Raw genomic sequence first — 19,578 nt, forward strand, 5'->3', positions numbered from 1 at the left:
ATTTCATGTTGTGATTGCAGTATTAAATACGAAAACAAATAGAGTAGCCTGAATTTTGGGATCAATCACTCACATACATTTGAAAACCCAATTCAAAAGTGTTTTTGACTTTCTTCATCTTTTTTTTTTCTTTGAAGGTGTTTTGATTTTTTAAAGTTTAATGTAAGCCTAAAAGCGATACCATATTTCAAGTAAAAGTCCACAAAATTTAGTAATTTTCCATTTTAATTTATTGATTAGCGAGTTCAAATCTTCTTCACCAAAGTTTTATGTGGCTTCTCTGTGACATATCTCATTTGTTGAAACATGGTCATTCATTTAACCTCACTTAACAGTATTAATTCTTTAATTTATCTTCTCAGTTAAAAAAATTAAAAACTAAAAAAAATTAAATCGAAAGGACACATGTCACTTAAGTAGATAGGTCATAGATGGTTTTTGGTAAGAAGATTTATTAAACTCTTGATCAGCACTCCATGAAAACAAATTAACTTGAAATGTTTCCTATTACCTATTTTACCCTGAGCGTATCAATGGTGGTGATAATTTTGTATAATTTAATTTCAAATTAGTTAATTTATTTCTGTGCTGGAATTTTGAGGCTCCTCACGAAGGTGTTGGTGGTTTAGTTCAGGAAGATGTATGAGGGTTGCTACACCCAGATTTGTTTAAGCCGTTTTTGTGTTCTGAGCTCTGTAAGAGCCTTCCTCTGTAAGCCTTCATTTGTACCAAAATTATGACAAATGTCCTGAGCTCTGGGCTTAACCAGCCAAATAAATATGAAAACCCAACTTTGTGGGTGGACTAAATTCTCAAGATAACCCAAAAGAAAGCCCACTGTTGAGCATGGACCGCGGAGTCTTGTGATCGAATGTGCCCCTTTCCAAATAACTTTTGGTAAAAAGAACAACAAAAGCAATTAAAGTAGAAATTTTGATGAGTATTTCAAAACACAAACAATGCTTGTTGAAATTCATAGTAACGATTCCTTTTTCTTCAAATCTATTTATTTATTGAATATTTGAATTAAAATTCTAGCCAATAATGTTGGTATTATTATTCATGGTTCATCAAAACAATCATTAGAACTGAAATGGTGGCACTCATGCGACCATTCCTCTCTTCATCTGATTAGTGATTATTAATGTGCCAATTTGTTCTTTAATTCTCCAACTTTTATATGCATAGTAAATGACCAACGTGTATGAAAAATATCATTCTATTCTATATGTATCTCTCTTTCCTATACCGAATATGGGATCCACCCTTCTTTTTTTTCAGATTGACCCAGTATTCTTTATACGATTGGAACTTCTTACTATATGCTCTTCCCTTTGCTTGTTTTGAAGTTCTCAAATCAAAGGAACAATCGAGCTGCTCACCTAGCTCAAGTATTGTGGTATCCTAGAGAGGGTGACATAACCTGCTATATTGAAATATATACTCTTAAGGACAATGAACTAATTACACGACTAAAACTACAATTTTGTTCTAATCAAGCATCGACAAAGAGCGGTTTCTACACTCTAAAAGATAAGTTACATTGTTTTGTTGATTAATTTTTACAAACGATAGTCTTAATGGGTTAAATAGTTATTTATTAGGGGGAATTGGTGGCATTGGAAGAAGTAGTATTGAAAATTAAGTTTAGCAATGAAAATTATCATTATGTCATCGTATATGAATCCTTGCAGAAGTAGTATCCATCCCGCCAAATTTTCCAACAAGGAAGTGTGTGGATGGTTGGGTCTCCCACAAAAGTAGCAAGAAAATCTGGTATGGCTGTTGAGAACTTGATGACCCTCTCTCTCTCTCTCTCTCTCTCTCTCTCTCTCTCTCTCTCTCTCTCTCTCTCTCTCTCTCTCTCTCTCTAAAAGTAGCATCCTCTACAACAAATCAACTTCATCCAGATCATTTCTGGCGGCTCAGATTTCGCTCCTAAAAATTCTTCATGCGGCTCTCTCTACTCCTCACTCTTCATTCTCCACAATCTGATCACCATAAGTCCGTCCTACTTAACTCATTACACATGGTTTTAGTTTTTCCTTAACAATTGTTTTTTTTTTCTATTCTTTTACAATTTCCTATATACATATAAGAATTTAATATTTGTGTTCTGGATTGAGTGAAAAAAAAAATTTGACTTAAATTTGATCATGCATGCTTCTTAATTGGTATTGCATGCACTACTGTTAATTTTCTCCACCGTGAACAATTTATTGGGAATAACTTTGTTTTAAGAAGTTCTCCAATAATATTTTCAATCAAATTTGGGCTTGGGAGTAATGGATGACATGACTTTGGGGTCTGGAAATGGAGGTGAGAGGCCGCAGTTTCCTCCTCTGGCTAATTTGGATGGGGTTCAAAGCCAGCTCGGAAATATAGGCAGCAAGCCCTTGAATGGTATGCATTTTGATGAGTTACTTAAAAATGTGATATCAGCTGATGAAGGGCAGCTGCTACAAAACCCTAATTCTTCCTCTTTTTCCACTTCGTTTTTTCTTGGGAATTTGAATGGAGTATTGAGTAAGAAGAGTGCTGATGAAGTATGGAAGGGGATTTCTCACCATGAGCTTGCCAATTCTGCGGCCAACGAATCGTTGCACCAACGTAATATTAGGGAGACAGCAGCTACACCTGAACATTTTTTAGTTCGCACCGGCGCCATTAACTTAGGAAACCAAAATGCAATGATGAATGCTCAGCCGGTTATGGGTATTGATCCAGCGGTTATGGTGTCGCAGCCGGCAGATTGGTTTCAGTTTCAAGTGTCTGCTGTTCAGCAGCGAATGACAATGCTGGATTCAAATTTCAAGGTTTGTGAATCAGTGTATGATAACTCAACTGTGAATAATCTTGATTACTCGGAGAACCAAGTGGGCATGTCAATTCCAATGCCTGCAATATCAGCATCGTCTTCAGAATCTCACGCAACCGCTGAGAAGAAGCGCCATTTTTCTGATGAAATCAAGGAGAAAACGATAGAAAGGAGGCAGAAGCGGATGATCAAGAACCGTGAGTCAGCTGCCAGGTCTAGGGCAAGAAAGCAGGTTATACTCAAGTTTAACTTCTTGAATCTTACACATGTTTTATGGTGTAGTTAAGAGTTCAAAAAATGTTCTTTTGTCATACTATCAATTTATATATGTCAGATTGTGAATCTGACTCATTAATTATGTTAATTTTCACCTGAAATGTGTGACCTAGATTCATAGTTTGACAACTTAAACATTTGTTTATCAAGATAAGTCTAGCAAGAGAACATTATCAGTTATTGGTAAATTAGATATTTAATAAAAACTTGCCACTTATATATTCAGTATTCCTTTGTATAATGATCTAGGCTTATACCAGCCAGTTGGAGCATGAAGTATTCCGGTTGAGAAAAATGAATAGCTGGCTCAAAAAGCAAAAGGTACCACCACAGCCTCAAATTTCAAATAAATGACCAAATTGTTACATACCCTAAACTACGCTAGTGCTAAATGAAACTAACCCTACTATACTTATATATATAGTAGCAAAGTGTTAATTATATCTAGCTCAAAGGAAGCAAGACAGATTGGATAAATTTATAATTACTGCTGCTTGGTGTTTTTGGTTGCAGGAGGTGGAAATTATCTTATCTTCAAACCCTAATTCTATGCCTAAATACCAACTCCGGCGAACCAGTTCGGCTCCCTTCTAGCATCTGTTTCTACATGTTCTTCCTTCACTATGATTTTACAGGCCTTCATCATGATTGAGCTTCATCTATTGTTTTTGTTTATGGATTGCAGAGATTTTAGTTTTACATTTGTAAGAATTGGTGTGTTTCATAAGAAGGAAGTTTCTTTTCTTCCTTATTTCTCATGTTAAAAGTAGGAGTAGATTTTACATAACTAAATGAAAGTTGTGCAGAAACAAGATGAATGAGTGGTTTGGGAGTGAGGTGCTTAAAAAAAAGCACCCATGAAAAAAAGCTGTAAGGGTTTTAGATGTTTGGTAAACTGCAAAAAAAGGGCTTATTTTGGAAGCTGCTGTGAGAATAAGCTAAAATCAAAGGAAAAAGCTGAAGCTGCTATTTGTAGCTTTGGAAAACTGGCTTTTTTTCAAAGCACACGGAGCTACAGTGCTCCTTTAATGAAAAGACCTACTATCAGACTGCTTTTTTTTTTTCCAAAAGCACTTTTACAAAAAAGTTTACCAAACACTCTGCTGATTTATTTCACAGCCGCTTATTCTCATAGCACAGCCGCTTATTCTCACAGCAGCTTTTTTTCAAAGCACAGCAATACCAAACCAGCCCGAAAGTAAGTACATGAGCTATTGGATTCCAATTTGGTCTTGGCTTAGCCCAACATGTGGAGAGCAACTCCACACAGCAACCGGTCATTAGCTAATCCATAACCATTGGGAGCCCTCTCTTCCTCCAATTAGTAGCCCACTTGCTCCAAGACTTGTTTCAGTATGCATGGCTAACCATTGATTTGTACGTTCTTCCAATAAAATGTCATTTCTACCCTCAATCTGTCCATGTGGCATTCTATTCTTTGCTAACTTAAGCATCGATAGCTCACCGGTGCTCTTCAATACTTATCATTTCTTCCTTGCAAATTGCCGAGGCATAATTACCAAACGACTGAAACACCATTATGGACAGAGCCAGATGTACATTGGGATCAAGGTAGTTACAGGACCACTTGGAATTCGTGAAATATATATGTGAAGGTCTTTTGAGGACCCTTCGAATGTTTGGATAGGTCCTTCTGGTGCTCAACAAGTGTTTGATGTAATGTTTGTTAGGTATATCTCGACAGGTTGCGTAAAAAACACTCGACAAATCCTTTCGATATCACTTATCAAATTGCTTTGACATATGTCGATATCTGTTGACACGTGCACAACATGATTTGGTTGACGACAATAAAGCCACCAAGTATTTGAAGAAATGCCTCAATGAATAGATTGGAATTTTTTTTTAGCGTTTCGACTTTTGCTCTCTGTTTCTATCTAGAAAACTTGGACATTTAACATTGGAAACCTTAAGGTTCGAATCCTGAATCTACCACTGACCATGGAGGTTCACTTCATTATTCTAAGTTGATCCACTTTTTTTTTTTCATCAACAAGGTCCTTGACCCTTTTTAAAATTTTTTTTTTTTTAACTTTTTAGCCAAAATGGTCTTTGAGATTGGCATAACTCTTTATTTTGGTTTCTGACAATGAAAATTGAGAGAAATGGTCCCTGAGTTTGTTAATTGTATATCATTTGGGCCATTCTGTGAAAAATCTGTCAATATCCAGCCCAACAAATCGACCCAACTCTTCAACTCAGCCCAATTCACCACCCTAGTTCTCCCCCTAACTAAATTGCAATAGAAGGTTTTTTTCTTTACAACTGTTGAGATTTAATTAATTAAAATTTAGTTAAATCTCAATCATTCACAGTTGTGAACAGTTGAGATTTAAGTAATTAAAAGTTAGTTAAACCTCAACCATTCACACGTGAAAAAAAATGTGTGAGAGAGCAAAACTCATATCTCTATATATGGTGGAGGTTTTAAAGAAGAATCAAATAAAAGTGTGGAAGTCCTTTAGAACAAACATTACCAGTGGAATTTGGACACTTTCACAAAAAAGAATCCTCTGTCTCTAAGATTTTGGGAGATTAGTGCGGACAAATGCTGAGATTATGATATTATTCTTTATCTATTATCTCTTTCTTTTTGCTTTTTCCAGTGCTCCAACAAAGTGGTTTGAGCCTTGAGTAATGAAGAAGCTACCAATTCACAGAAAATGATAATTAAGTTGATGATTAGCCTGTCCAACTAATTAAGATAATGACAGATCATATGTGCCAAATATTAGGACACCCGCCAACAACAACACGTGATAGTGTGATTGTGTATTGAAATATTTTTCACAAAGGACTATTGTTTTATAGCACGCCCATTTAACTATGGTAAACAATAATGTAGCTTGAAAAATGAAAACTATTTGTACCACGATTACTCATTAGTCTTTAACAATTAATTGGATTTACTTCGAAGGAACTTAATCATAAGAAACAATTTGTGTTAATCATACGTGGATATACGCATTGTAAACATATTTTTATCTCCCTGTCATCACATATATTGCTCGAAGTTATTTTATTTTCATCTACGGAGATTTTGGTCTAATAGAATAATTACGTTCCCATTTCAACGAAAAAGATTTCAAACTCAAATTTCATAAACAAGAGTTGTTGAATGCTATAAAATAAAACAAATACAAAAGGATAAATTATTATATATCTTTGCATGTTAATTTTTTGGGAAAAGGATCCTCCTAATCCACTAAATCAGATTATCCGTGTCATTAAAATTTGATTCAACGACTATAAACAGAGGTTCACTTTAAAAATTATAATAACTTCAACCGTTGGATTAAATTTCAACGACAACGATTCTTGATTTGATGGATTACCAATTTTTTGGGTCGATATATCAGAAGTCTTTTTTTTATTGGTCGAGATATATCAGAAGTCTGACTAGTACTATTCGGGCAGCATAAGCATGGCACTGTATCACGGCCCATGCTGCCCCAATTTAACCTACTTCATCATTTCCAACTTTACGCCAATCCCTCTCTCTATCTCTCTAGCACACAAAGAAAGAGAGAACCTTTTTCTCCAGGATCACAATCCAACGGTTGAAAATCAAAGCCATTCCAACGCAAAGCTTACGTACTGACGATTTGGAACAAACAACACACTCTCTCACCAAACCGCAACAGCTACGAACAAGCTTCACAATTCTCAGATCTCTCTCTCTCTCTCTCTCTCTCTCTCTCTCTCTCTAAGCAGACAAAAGTATTCAGTACCAGCTACTTCCACGTCGCTCTCAGCCCTCTTCAGGTAACCACTCTCTTCGACGCCGTCGTTTTCTTCCCTTCCTAGTTTTCCCGGAAACTCTCCGGCTGGCTGCTATAGTAGTTACAGTTCGTTTTTTTTTTTTTTTTTTACTATATATTTAAAATTTGTGAAAGCAAAAGTTGTAATTGTACTGGCTGATCCAACGGTGGGGCCAAAGATGGGGCAACAGATCTGACGGTCTGCCCTGATCGTTGCTTAACTTGACAGGGCGTTTGGCGTACGTCGTCGAGTCCGTACAAATGGAGACCAAAAGCCGTACGTCGACGGGTCGTGGTGCTTCTGCTGCCGTTCAACTACTTGAAGCTACGTTTGGTCAGTTCTTGTTGCTAACGTGCGCCTGGGATGCTCTTCTTGCTAATCTGCTCACCGCCCCTGCCTTGCTTTCTCTGCCTCAAGTGAGTAGTTCAGTTTTATTTTTTATTTTTTATTTTTTTTGGTTATATTTTTTTCTTTTTAAATTCGAAATCACATAAAACTCTCCTTTCCAGTTTTCTCTATGATTTTATTTTTCATCACTATTTTTATTTGTTATTTTATTATTGCGAAGAATACGATGATAGGATCATAGGATATACTGTATCTCAGCACCTGTCATGTCAGTTTGGATTTTGAATTTTAAGAAAATCTTTGCTACCTCTACTATTATTATACGTGTATCACAAATAATTCACAGTTAATTTTCGTTTGGGAACACTTATTTGTTCGTTTATGTGAGTAACTATCTACCGTCGACGCATATGGTCGCGCAAGTAACCATCATTCTCCTTCTTTTATGGAGCCATGAACAACTGATAATCAATCCCACGCCCACAGACAACTCTGTCCCAAACTCTGTCCCAAACTCTGTCCCAAGCATTGTGGCAAAATACCAATCGACAATGAAGGATATTTGAACTTGAAACCTTTTCAATATTTAAAAAACGACTACCACTGGACCGAAAGTTGGTCACATTAGTATTAGCTAGCAAAAAATAACTTATAAGAATTCCTGTGGTCCATTCATTCGTAACTTGTAAGTTTTGAGTAGCTATTTTACCCTTTGGTTTCAGGATCCTTCTGCGCTCTCAACCACCTGTGGACAGAAAAGTCACGGCGACGATGAGAGTGAACATTCCAACTCCAAAGCAGTTGATGGTGACAAAGATGGAGGTGAAGATAAGAATGGTGACGGCGGCTTTGGAGACACTGAAGAGGAGCTATCTTCGGAAGACGGAGGAGGCGCTGGGGACAATCCTAATCGGAAAAGCAACAATTCCAAAGCCAACCCCGGAGGAGAAGGCGGAGAAGTAGGCGAAGAAGGTGAAGAGGAAGAGGAGGAAGATGGCAATGAGAATGATGATGACGGTGAGGATGATGGGGATGATGGGGATGAAGGCAATGAAGATGATGACGACAGTGACGACGATGATGAAGGCGGGGTCAAGGACGAGGAGGAAATTGTAGACGAGGATGAACCGGAGGATGATGAAGAAGAGGACGAGGAAGAGGCCCTTCAGCCCCCTAAGAAGAGGAAAAAGTGAGAGAAGTCTTTTTCCAACTTATGAACCATGCAAATGCTGTTTAACATTGTACTCTTTCATAGGGAAAACTTCTGTGCCACAACTGTTTGAGCTAATTTTATTGTATTTCGTAGGCATTTCGTTCCAATAATATCTAGTTTCGAAGAAAAAATGACTCGGGATTCATTTCATCTCATCTTACTGTTAATAGTAAAAGTAAAAACTCCTCGATCGATATTAATTTACAAGAATATACAATACAACCAATAGATCAGTTATATTTACAAGCTAAATAATGTATAATTTCGAATTAAAACACTGCAAGAGAGTTACAAAAGCCTGTAAGTCCGCCAGCCTTACGTTTTGATGAAGTCTACGTTGATTTACCTGCCCCGTATGGAAAAAACAAAGGAAAGTAAATTTCAAGGAAGCCTTTATCGTAGCCAGAAAACGAAGAAAAGAAGGCGCAAAAATACTCAAAAAACCGTTCTATCATAGAAAAGAATTGGTTAGTATTCAGGACATACATATAGTGGCTCTTACTGGTGCATATGCAATATTAACCAGTTTCAATTTAAAGTATGAATCTAAACCAATAAAAGCTGTAGTTCAGTGAAAATGTCGATGTTCAACAGGACTATTCAAATAATTCCAAGCATAAATTGTGAAGAGAACTTTTCAAACGGTGAACTTACAGAGAGCAGAAAGACCCCATTCTAGCACTGAGTCATTTTCTTTTAGCATCGATGATCATGGCTCGTGTCCAATGCTCAATATCCTCGGGCTGTGATGGTGGAGGCGGAAAAGTAGGACGTTCCACAAGATCCCATTCTTCAATAAGGGATTCATTCTTCCCATCTGACAACTCAGTGGAGCTAAGAAAGGTGGTGGAATAATTTGGAAGGTTTTTTTCATACAAGTTTTTCTGCAATGCGAAAGAAAAATCTATAAAAATCAAGTGCAGTATTCCTACACCCATTGAGCAGCAGCTTACCACGTTCTTTCTTGTTTCCATTTATGTGAAAAGAGTCAAAAGACGTCAATGATAATATCAGCCAGCTTCCAACTCAAATAAAACCCAAGGCAGAAACGCAAAGCAATGAAGCTATGTAAGAAGATCATTCCTAAGAAGGCAATTATGGGTTTTCTAAGTATTAAAGTGTGTAGTCAGATTTAGGCACCAATGAAGGATTCTATGATTGTATATCTTTATAGGCCCCTTGTTGGAACTTGGATCATATCATGTCAAGCAACACACAGATTGGCAGCATCCAGCAAGAAAAGACCACTAAGATTTTACAATCACAGGCGGTGAAGGAAAGATGAGAGAGGGGAATCATAAGGAGAAAAGATGAAGCATTGTATTATGAATATGAATAGGAAAAAGAGGAATACACTTAAGAGGTCATGGCAGGGCATAAGCCCTACAAATAGGGTAAACCAATAGCATGTTTTATTAGTAAAAAAAAAAATGTACACTAGGAACCCAAGATCTCCTAAGGAAACAGATTTTAGCCCAAAAATGTACCGTTAGTGCCATTGCATGTGCGCTATCCAATAGAGTGGTTGACGATATGGCCGAATCCACATTCCACACAGATTTGTTTAGTTGTTGAACTTGCTTACATGACCTGAAAGTTAAAAGCGAAATTCCAATCAAGGTTTATATACCATCCATAGCATGCCTGTAAAGTATTCTTTAACAAGCCATTGAGATTTAAAAAAAATACATTTATAGTCCCAAAAAAATGATGCAAAAATTGTCCAAAAATTTGTTAAAAACTAGATAACAGTTATTACTTCGCAAGAAAAAAAACTCTCTCAGTAGTTCAGGACTTCATTTTTGTCCAATTTGTTTTTACAACTAACAGTTATTACTTCATATCTGCACAATGAAACTGAAACGAAAATACAGAAAACATCATTCACAAAGAAGGGAGCTGTGGACAATGTACCTTGAGCATGCCAATTTTAACGAGAACACAGAATGAACTTCCTTGGAAGAAGATAATGTGGCCAACAATTTTGCAAATGCTTCAAATGTAGATACCTCAGAAGGAACATCTAAACATAGTGAGTTATAGCAGTACGCTGTAATGCATGCGACACTTTTCTTAAGAAGTGAAATCCCTCTCTGCAAATCATTGTGCGTTTCAACAGTGTGTGAAGAAGCGGAAGTGTAATTAAAGCTACCACCAGAAGAATCCAGATGTGGTTTCCTCACAGATTCTATTGAATCAACACCAAAATTATTACTTGAGCTTTTGTCAGACCAAGAATTTTCCCCACTACTGGAGCAATAATTTTGGCGTGGTATAAATAGGGGATATTCATTGCTGCAACAATATAAATTTGTCAGTCAACAGCCTGTGAAGTTTATGCCATGTCAATGATGTTATATAATATATCTAGCCAAAGTACCTCCGAGAAGAAGGGCGCGCATTCCAATAAGAATCTCTTTGCCATATCCTAGAGCAAGAACCCTGAAGACAATCCAAATTTAACACAAAACACAGGCATAACTAATGCATAAATACTACACAAAAAGCTTATTGGCTAGTTTTAATGAAGCTTCAAGTGGTTCTCTAGAAGAAAAGCCCACCTCCAAGAAATAAAAATAAAATGCTCACTAGAATGTTCGCAATGAAAGTACAATTTTTCTACAATGTATTCCGGAAAAACTTAAATAAAACACCAAATAAAATCTATTAAGAGTAACCAGTTGAGTTAGGGTCCCACTCGTGTCACACTTTTGTTTATTGGTCCTACCACAACAATAGCCAATCTTCAACAACAAAGCTCGTCCTTGTTCAATGCGGCCTGGATTCCACGTTCGGAGTTTCATACGTATCCTCTTCAATATCCAGCCTGGATTCGATGTGAGGGAGCACCGAAGCAGGTGGTAATGGGATGTGCGTTTGCGATTGAGGTTTATGTGCAGAGAGAGAGAGAGAGAGAGAGAGAGAGAGAGAGAGAGAGAGAGAGAGAGAGAGAGAGAGAGAGAGAGAGAGAGAGAGCAAGGGAGAGAGAGAGAGATTATGCAACAAATAGGTCAAGCGGCGTTGGGGTTTTCTTAATTCAACACCATCACCTTCTCAATCCTAATAAATTCCTATTACAAGTTATTTAGAAGCAAACGAAAATCTCTAATCCTAACAAAAAGGCTTAAATTTCTTGATGTTGTATTGAGTAATTAATCTTGATGTTGTATTGAGTAATTACTTGGTGTTATGCGATCACATGCGTTTGAGTAATTAAGTTGTTTTGAGTCGTAAGTAAACACGCGACCGTGTAAGTTGTTTGAGCCCTAAACCCTAGGTTTCACAGTCGATATCTTCGTTCGGCATGCTGTCCCATTCTACTATAAAAGCCCCTCTCCCATTCATTATACTGCACTCCATATATTCCCATCAGATCGAAAAGGAGAGTGAAGGGCTGCATCATGAGTGACGTTTACAAGCTTGAAGGGCCGCATGACGACGACCAGCTTTGCTGGTGAAGATGGGCTATGGCTGCATGAGAAGTGGTGGAACTGATAAACAAAAGTGCGAAGTGGGTGAGACCCTAATTCAAACTGTTACCCTCTCACTAGATTTTATCAACTTGGTGTATAATTAACTTTTCACAAGGTTTAAACTTGTTTTAAAGGAGAACAGTTAGATTTTGATCTAACGGCACGTAAAACCAGATTACTGTAGCCAATCCCATAAAGGTAGGCTTTTCTCCCGAACCAAAAGTCTTCCCAATATTGAGAAAAATATAAACGCATGTTATAAGCTAACAATATGAACAATTTAATTTGACACATAAATCACTTTCATTTTGTATGTATATATTTAAAACACTAGGAAATTTCTGAGAAAATAAAAATATATAAGCCCCCCATTACTTTCAGAACATTTTGATGAATTCTACAATCATCATTAGTACTTTTAAACCCCTCAAACATTAGTCCCTAGTAAATATGGTTTTTGGGAACAACAGAGCTAGAAAACAAAGATATTCAAAATATGGTCTTCATAGAATATTTAAGTTCATCAGGAGGGTAAACAGTGCTTACCGCAAAACCTGAGTTATGAAGTGCTGGAGCAGCTAAGTTCTGAACAACAAGATTCAGGAGTTGAACCATGTACCTGTTCTCCAACCATAGTGATCAGTTATCAGTGTAAACTTCAACTTTGGAATGCATATTAAATACACAAGAGGAACAAAGACATTTTTTCAGCAAGAGGTGATAAATCTCAGTAAGATAACATAGCAATTATATCAAATACGACAATAGCATCCTTCTTTAAAGTATCGCTGGATACACAACTTCAAACAGAGATTACCCCAAGGAAGCAGCAAGCTCTTCTGATGGAACTGAGTGTGGATCTAGCCCTCTTGGTAAGCATGCATTGCAAATTTGATCGTATAAACCACCAGATCCAAAATTTTTCTTTTCATCTACATTCACCTAAAAGAAAGAATGAACATTAAGAAACTTGCATTTAACAACCCTACACCCAAACTATAGTTATGCTGTTTTTTCATAAAAAATAAGTAAATTGGGTGCTCTATAATTCTACTTATAAAAGTCAGCCAAAAACTTAACACAATCATCAAGGTTTATCAATATAATAAAAAATTGAGTTCACAATAATGAATACAATTATAGGTCATAACTCATAAGTCGTGCTTATGTCAAGAAATATTTAGTTGTAAAGTGCTTACCCGACGTTGGGGAAACAATTTGCATATTTGTTTTATAACTACTGACTGTTTATGAAGGCGTTCAGAGGTAATGGCCATCTGCAATTCAAAGCACATCAACCATCAATTTTTTATCAAATAAGAAAAATGACAAGAAGAGAAGGAAAAAAAAATAAATACATGGCAGAGATAGATCTCAAACCCATCAAGATAGCAGCACTTCAAAGTGAAATAGATCAAAGTAAAAACATAGTTATCGTCACGCATTCTTGTACAATGAAGCTATACTAACTTCCATTAACTAGTAAGGATTAATAACGTATCTATATAAGGAGTATAAATATGCCTTACATGCCCTAAGTTCTGAGTGCATATAAGGTTGGGATAGAACTTATCCAGTTGTTCCGCACGATTCTTTCCCAACTGCAAATACGAAAATATAGAAGCCAATATATATCTGAAAGATCATATGATGGCGTTAAATACAAAATTATTCAAAAACATGAGGTACCGCAAAGAGGGCCGATTCAAGCACCCCATCCTTGACTTTACGGTCATAGGACGCCTTCTCAATCTTAGCCTTCCCTGTAAATATCTCAATCAGTCTAACAAGTTCATATAAATACATCAATGATTTCAACCTAGATTATATTTGACAATAGGCATCAACCTTGCACAAGCTGTTCTTTATTATGCCGGAGTTTTTCCCTCAACCTCACAAGCTTCTCATTTTGAAGCACTCTCCAATTTATTTGATCATCAGCCTTACCCTGACGTATGTGTAAAGCATTAGTACAAATAAACTATTATGATACTTCAATTGGAAATCAGTTGTACAGAATTCTGATGATTGCATATGCTATAATTTATGGGAAAAGAGATATTGATTGGTTAAAGAACAAGACAAGACGTACCCATGCACACCTAAGAAGCAAAGTGGATCATCCCACTGATTTTTTTTTTTTTTTTTTTTTTTTTTATCACAATGGACATATTTCAAATATATGGGTTACCCAAGATTTATTCAAGCTTAAGTTAACTAATCAAGATGAATGAGTAATCTTATATTACAATAATCATCATTTTAATTTGAAGCAATAGTGTAATAGTTCCATGTCACAAACCAAATTCCTCCTCAAAAGAATCGAAACCTATTTAGAGTCCACAACCCATCTTTGCATCCTCAATATATTTTCGTTTTAGTGATATTACCCTTGGCACAAAATAACACCCTATGGAGCACTTCCGAATTTCAACCACATCAAATTCCACAGGCATTTGCAAACATTATACCGTGTAAATAATATCATGAACACACAAGATAATATTGTGTGATAAAACATTTCAATCTACTTAACTTACAGGATTCTATCTGATCATTCTATCTAGTGGAATATAGTACATTTGAGTGCAAGGAATACAAAATGAAACAAAGAAGGGGAAACATCGGCTCTTCCAAGACAGATACACACCTTTGCGACAAGCACTTCAGTCAATCTTGAATACAATGAATCGCGACGACTCTTCAGTGCCTTCAGAGTATTGTTATACTCATTTAATCTGAAAACAACACGCCCGCATATAATTAAAGACAACTTTTTTGGTTATTAAAGACAATTGTTATACTCATTGACTCTATAACAATTCGAATAGGTTCATAACATCACCAATAAATTTAACACCCGATCTAGTTCAGGTTTCATACCTGTAATTCACACAAACAGCACAGATAGAAGCAAGATTTGAATTCTCACAAATAGCACAATTAGATTTCCGGTTCATCCCTCCGAAACAGCGAATCAACCTACGCCCGTTTGTTTGCTGAAAAAAAAAAAAAACAGCAGAATCCAAATCCGTTCAGTACCAATTCAACTTAATTGGTTGATTCATCTGCCGATGATCATGTTAGACTTTAATTTCCTTATATCGAAAATTGAACAGTAATGAATAATTGAACAGAAGTAAGAAAGAAATTAGATTCCAATTCAAATCTCATCTAAAAGTTGTAACCTAGAAATTAAATTTGTTTTCCTCTTAATTCCAAATGTTTGCAGCAAGCAAGCAATCGAAAATCCATGAAAAATTAGCGGGGAAAAAACAGTAAGAAAACATACCGGCGGCTGAATCGTCAGCGTGCAATCTATACGATCGAGGCTTGAAATTGCGCGCAAAAATCTGTGATTTCAAGTGGACTCGATACTTTTGGGATGTTTTTCCATCTCATCGTAATAATTTGATTACTGATGAGAGGGCGACGCCTCAACTCGGCGTTTGGCAAATGGGAAAGAATTTAAAAAAAAAACAAAACACGAAACTATAAAATATAAAATGATCGGTGGTTTCTTGGGCCTGTAATGGGCCGGATTTTTTCAGTTATACCAAGGGCCGACTTTTGAGCCGAGCTCAAACCTCGGAGGAGAAATATTTTACTCTGAAACACAACTTACTCGACCAAACAAAAGTCCAGGCTCATAAGTTGCCTACGTGAATAGGTCTAAATTCATAAGTCTAAATTCATAGTCCGACAACATATGACACCGAGTGGAAGAATATTAACAAGATTGCGTAAAGTTTCCTGTTAATTATTTCAACACACAGAGGATGAGAGACTTACCATGGACAATTTTCAAACTTACGAGCCGATAATTTTACAAAGCTGTGTAGTTTACAATGAAAAAGGGATTGGTGTACATCAGACTACAAAAATCCGAGAAATAACTCAAATTTTTTAAACCTATAAGCCTGACAGATCAATTCGATGTTTGAAGTTCCAAGCGTTGCAGCTCATGCCACTGGAAACTTCAGAAAATCTAAAGATTCATGGATAAGGTTCTTTTGAATATCCCAAGTTGATCTGAGATAAATAGTCGGTCGAGGAGATGAGTTAATTGATCTTTGTCACAGGAACTTGTTTTCAACTAACTTCTTCAGCTCCTCCATTTTTTGAATGATCTTTGGATTCATGAGGTCTCTTGCTTCCCTTATTAGAGTGCCTTCCTGGCTGAAATGGTAAGCGTCCACAATAGCCTTCATCCAGGTGTGAAGCTGCACCGGGGTCCTGACAAAATATAACAAGGAGAAAAAAGGAGAGCATGGATGAGCTTTTGAAATCCAAGGACAGCCATTAAACTTCTTACGATACTACAAATTTAAGAGTAAGAGTAGTTAAGTTCCTGGTGCATACGTGAAAAGGTTATCTACATCCGTCCCTTCAAGTTCCTCTCCTGGGGTAAATGCATCGTGTAAGGCGGCCAGACGCTCCTCAGGATCCTCAATTGTGAGAAGATACTTAAGTATCCGAATTTCTTTTGGCATGAGTCTCTGAAGATTACCTCTTGCGGTCACGTACAAATGATAAAGTACGTCCTTTACCTATTCAAACAAAGAAATAAAATTAGCAGAAGCATTACACCTCCAAAAAAATGAAAAATTGTCTATCTTCTTCTGTTTTTCTTGGTTCCTTTCCGTTGGGGGGGCACAGATACACAATTCTGTTAAGCAGCCTCTATGTCTCCGTTAACTGTTCATATAAATAAAGGACCATCAGTGACCCTAATGCCAAAAGCTATAGCCGAGATCTACACAAGAATCCAACTTTATTGCATTGCCTGAATCCATGTTGTATATGAAAGAGGTTGGCCCCCTTCTCTGACTAACTAATCAAAATGATGCTTGTATCTACCTTACACCTACAATTTGTAACGTTAGTGCATTATAATTGGAGAAAGCCAAATATTTCTGAGGCAAGCCATCATCTCACCTCATCCTTCGTCATGCTCGACTCTTTGGCAGCAGACCAAGCTTTTGTGATCATCATCACCAATGCTGAGTCGAGTTGATTTTTCTCAGCCAAGTGATCTATCTTCCTACAAGCCGCATCAACAGTTGGAGAGTCGATAATATCTTGAAATTTCAGCTCTGCCGCATTCAGTGCTTCAATGCTTTCGGTTGCAGAATCATATGCTTGCACATCAGCCAAGCACATATTTCCAATACTTGCCAAAGCTAGTCATACAAAAAATAAATTGTCACAGCGCCAACTGCTGATTAGAACTTAGGACAGAGGTGTGTCATGCATATAAATGAAGATAGGACAAGTATTTGTCCCTTCTAACAATATACTAAGTAGACGATGGACGAAGGCAAGGAGGAAGATGGCGATTAAATGATACTTATGCTTATGCTTCGTAAGTAGACACAACATGTGTTAATAGAGTTCACATTTCCAGAAAAAAAAATCAAATAATTAAATGATACATAGTCTCACCAGTTTGCTCTGTCGGATTGTTGTAATAGGATTCAGCAACAGTGTGGAGATGCACAAAAAATTCTTGAGTGAAATCTTTGCGGCGTCTGGAAACAATTTCACTAATTTCTGATTGAGCCCCTCTAACGACTTTAAGAAGTTCATTGTGTCTTTGCACATCTTCATCAATCTGTGAAAGAGTAGCAACCCACTGTCAATTTCATTCAAACAAATTTAACCATCCCTTGAATAAAACAAACTCGAACAGATTGATTCCTCATAAATTTCATCACTACAAGTGATTAGTCCTGAAATTGTAAACATCCTTTAATCTTAACTCCCAACAAGTATTGTCCTAAGAAAGACGAGGGCTAAATTTTTCATTCGTGAAGGGGAAGTTGAATTGGATTAAGGAATTTGTCAATAGTACCATGGGAAAATTAACATACAGACATGGTTAAAAAAACATCTGAATAAAAGACATTTAGGTAGTATCACTCTTAAGGGGTTCATAATACCTACCTCTTTCAATTTCCGTCCAAGCCGCAGTAGGTTATGCTTCATTCCAGGATCATCCTCAGCATCTGCACGGTCCTGACACCGCGTATAGAAATGAGGCCGGATATCGTCCCATTCCTTACTGAAAGCTAATAATCTTCTCCAGTCAGTTGGAGTGGGCTTGTCAACCAAGAAAACCTCAATAAGCTTGTCACATATTCGGGTCATCTTGTGGTCGTCCAATCCCCCAACCCCACCTTTCTCTTCCCCTTTCTCACCATTTCCACTGGGCTGATCTTCCACCGATATGGGATTAGAAGAATCAGAAACGGGCAACTCTTCTCCACTAGAGCAACTATTTGGCACTGCAGTTGTATCACCAACCGTAGCAGCAACAACAGAGGACCACCGTAACTTAACTGGTTCTCTAACTACTAAGTCACAACCTGGCAGTAGATAACAGATATCTGTTAAAAAAACGACTTCGAAACGGCAACAAACACCCTCAGCACAGATACAACAACAATTCCTCCTAAAAACTAACATGGTATTTCCCAATTCCTTTGATGCTTTCAGGACACGAGTTATATATACATATTTTTCTCACTTCCAAATTTGACAAATGAAAACACACAAAATCTTTGATAACACAGAACGACAATTACTTGAATGCTTAGTGCTAATTAAAAATACCCAGTTTATGAGAAATCGAAAACAACATCCATCTGTTGCAGAGTGACTCCAAATCAGCAAAAACCCCTCATACCAGAAACAAAAATTGTGAATTTGGGACCCCAAATGAAGGATTAAAACGACAATTATTACACAAACTGATACCCCGTTCATGAAAAATTCCCGCTAATGAAGAATTAAGCATGTAATTTTCAAATAAAAGAACGTATAAAGTGCGTACCTTTGGTGATGCTATAAGATAGGGAGATAGATTTAGGGGAGGATCTGATGGAGGAGAGAGAAGAGACGCGTTCTCTGGTGGCGGGTCTAGGGGCTCTGAGTGGGAAAGAACAAGACGGTTGGAGGGTGGCGGTGGAAACCTCCATGGATTTTGTACCAAATTAGTTTTGCTTGTCCGGGTGAAAGGAGTGTGGGAAAAGAAATGGCAACGACGGAGGGTTTTTCACCTTTCAGGCAATGAACATAGAGGGTTTTAGTGACGGGTCCCCTTTCTCGAATGTTTATTTATTTATTATTGTAGTAAATAACATAGTAAACTACATTTTATCACCTTACTTTGAAACACATAACAAACTTGTACCTCTTTTTTAAACATTGCAATAAAAGGGTGCTGTGGTTGGGCTACAGAGATAACAACGGTGGTAGAGGAGGCAACAACGGTGATGGTGCAATTGTGTTATGGTGGTGGTGTTGACTGTGGCAGCAACAATGGTAGTGGCAGTTGTAGTGGTAGTGGTGGCGATTATGGTTGTGCGGCGGTGGTGGCAGCACGATTGTGGTGTGGTGGTGGTAATGGCAATGGTAGTGTAAGAGATTAGGGTTTGTAGTGGTAGGCTTTGTTCTCCAAGGATAAAATGTGTTTAGAAGAATAAGTAATGTTATTTTTTAAATTAATGAGCGTATTACAGGAATTAAAAATATTCATTAAAGAATCAATTCTGCTTTTTGTTAAAACATCTTTTAAAAGTAAGTTACAAACTGTGCTCGGATATCATTGATTTTAAAATAAGTAGGATATTTTATTTTAATCAAACATTTTTTTACTGTTTAAC

The 19,578-nt window shown here is 37.0% G+C and overlaps 4 protein-coding genes across 7 annotated transcripts; 2 read left to right on the forward strand and 2 right to left on the reverse strand.

The window, feature by feature from the left end:
* Positions 1 to 2,285: 2,285 nt before the first annotated feature.
* LOC126631428 (ABSCISIC ACID-INSENSITIVE 5-like protein 3) lies at positions 2,286 to 3,688 on the forward strand. Its single transcript, XM_050301555.1, has 3 exons — positions 2,286 to 3,050; positions 3,344 to 3,415; positions 3,608 to 3,688. The coding sequence occupies exons 1-3, from the start codon at positions 2,286 to 2,288 to the stop codon at positions 3,686 to 3,688; spliced, it is 918 nt and encodes a 305-aa protein (XP_050157512.1).
* Positions 3,689 to 6,606: 2,918 nt separating this feature from the next.
* LOC126630927 (protein bfr2-like) lies at positions 6,607 to 8,638 on the forward strand. 4 transcript variants are annotated; one of them, XM_050301069.1, is made up of 3 exons: positions 6,607 to 6,880; positions 7,056 to 7,293; positions 7,948 to 8,638. In XM_050301069.1, the coding sequence occupies exons 2-3, from the start codon at positions 7,138 to 7,140 to the stop codon at positions 8,416 to 8,418; spliced, it is 627 nt and encodes a 208-aa protein (XP_050157026.1). In that variant the 5' UTR covers positions 6,607 to 6,880; positions 7,056 to 7,137; the 3' UTR covers positions 8,419 to 8,638. The 4 variants fall into 4 exon arrangements, with proteins under 4 accessions (XP_050157026.1, XP_050157028.1, XP_050157025.1 ...); XM_050301071.1 differs by having other exon boundaries at positions 7,068 to 7,293; XM_050301068.1 differs by having other exon boundaries at positions 6,608 to 6,880; positions 7,106 to 7,293.
* Positions 8,609 to 15,384, reverse strand: LOC126630923 (uncharacterized). The gene is made up of 14 exons (XM_050301064.1): positions 15,204 to 15,384; positions 14,795 to 14,910; positions 14,562 to 14,649; positions 13,760 to 13,859; positions 13,601 to 13,674; positions 13,441 to 13,512; positions 13,111 to 13,188; positions 12,729 to 12,853; positions 12,458 to 12,530; positions 10,819 to 10,880; positions 10,353 to 10,733; positions 9,926 to 10,028; positions 9,093 to 9,322; positions 8,609 to 8,784 (listed from the first exon to the last, which is right to left on the reverse strand). Exons 2-13 carry the CDS (start codon positions 14,869 to 14,871, stop codon positions 9,125 to 9,127), a joined length of 1,431 nt encoding a protein of 476 aa, XP_050157021.1. The 5' UTR covers positions 14,872 to 14,910; positions 15,204 to 15,384; the 3' UTR covers positions 8,609 to 8,784; positions 9,093 to 9,124.
* Positions 15,385 to 15,691: 307 nt separating this feature from the next.
* LOC126630924 (uncharacterized protein At4g37920-like) lies at positions 15,692 to 19,002 on the reverse strand. Its single transcript, XM_050301065.1, has 6 exons — positions 18,747 to 19,002; positions 17,858 to 18,279; positions 17,357 to 17,525; positions 16,850 to 17,094; positions 16,274 to 16,461; positions 15,692 to 16,147 (listed from the first exon to the last, which is right to left on the reverse strand). Exons 1-6 carry the CDS (start codon positions 18,889 to 18,891, stop codon positions 15,988 to 15,990), a joined length of 1,329 nt encoding a protein of 442 aa, XP_050157022.1. The 5' UTR covers positions 18,892 to 19,002; the 3' UTR covers positions 15,692 to 15,987.
* Positions 19,003 to 19,578: the final 576 nt, after the last annotated feature.

Source organism: Malus sylvestris, chromosome 8 (assembly GCF_916048215.2).
Source record: "Malus sylvestris chromosome 8, drMalSylv7.2, whole genome shotgun sequence".
NCBI classification, from domain to species: domain Eukaryota; kingdom Viridiplantae; phylum Streptophyta; class Magnoliopsida; order Rosales; family Rosaceae; genus Malus; species Malus sylvestris.

Excerpts from the sequence above, each read along its gene's own strand:
- LOC126631428 (XM_050301555.1), top strand. The coding sequence starts at position 2,286 with ATGGATGACATGACTTTGGGGTCTGGAAATGGAGGTGAGAGGCCGCAG. Across the intron at positions 3,051-3,343 it reads GGTCTAGGGCAAGAAAGCAG|GCTTATACCAGCCAGTTGGA; the intron begins GTTATACTCAAG and ends ATAATGATCTAG. Across the intron at positions 3,416-3,607 it reads GCTGGCTCAAAAAGCAAAAG|GAGGTGGAAATTATCTTATC; the intron begins GTACCACCACAG and ends TTTTGGTTGCAG.
- LOC126630924 (XM_050301065.1), bottom strand. The coding sequence starts at position 18,891 with ATGGAGGTTTCCACCGCCACCCTCCAACCGTCTTGTTCTTTCCCACTC. Across the intron at positions 17,526-17,857 it reads TTGGACGGAAATTGAAAGAG|ATTGATGAAGATGTGCAAAG; the intron begins GTAGGTATTATG and ends ACTCTTTCACAG. Across the intron at positions 17,095-17,356 it reads CAATCCGACAGAGCAAACTG|CTTTGGCAAGTATTGGAAAT; the intron begins GTGAGACTATGT and ends TTGTATGACTAG.
- LOC126630923 (XM_050301064.1), bottom strand. The coding sequence starts at position 14,871 with ATGAACCGGAAATCTAATTGTGCTATTTGTGAGAATTCAAATCTTGCT. Across the intron at positions 14,650-14,794 it reads GCTGTTTGTGTGAATTACAG|ATTAAATGAGTATAACAATA; the intron begins GTATGAAACCTG and ends TGTTGTTTTCAG. Across the intron at positions 13,860-14,561 it reads CTGAAGTGCTTGTCGCAAAG|GGTAAGGCTGATGATCAAAT; the intron begins GTGTGTATCTGT and ends CACATACGTCAG.
- LOC126630927 (XM_050301069.1), top strand. The coding sequence starts at position 7,138 with ATGGAGACCAAAAGCCGTACGTCGACGGGTCGTGGTGCTTCTGCTGCC. Across the intron at positions 7,294-7,947 it reads CCTTGCTTTCTCTGCCTCAA|GATCCTTCTGCGCTCTCAAC; the intron begins GTGAGTAGTTCA and ends CTTTGGTTTCAG.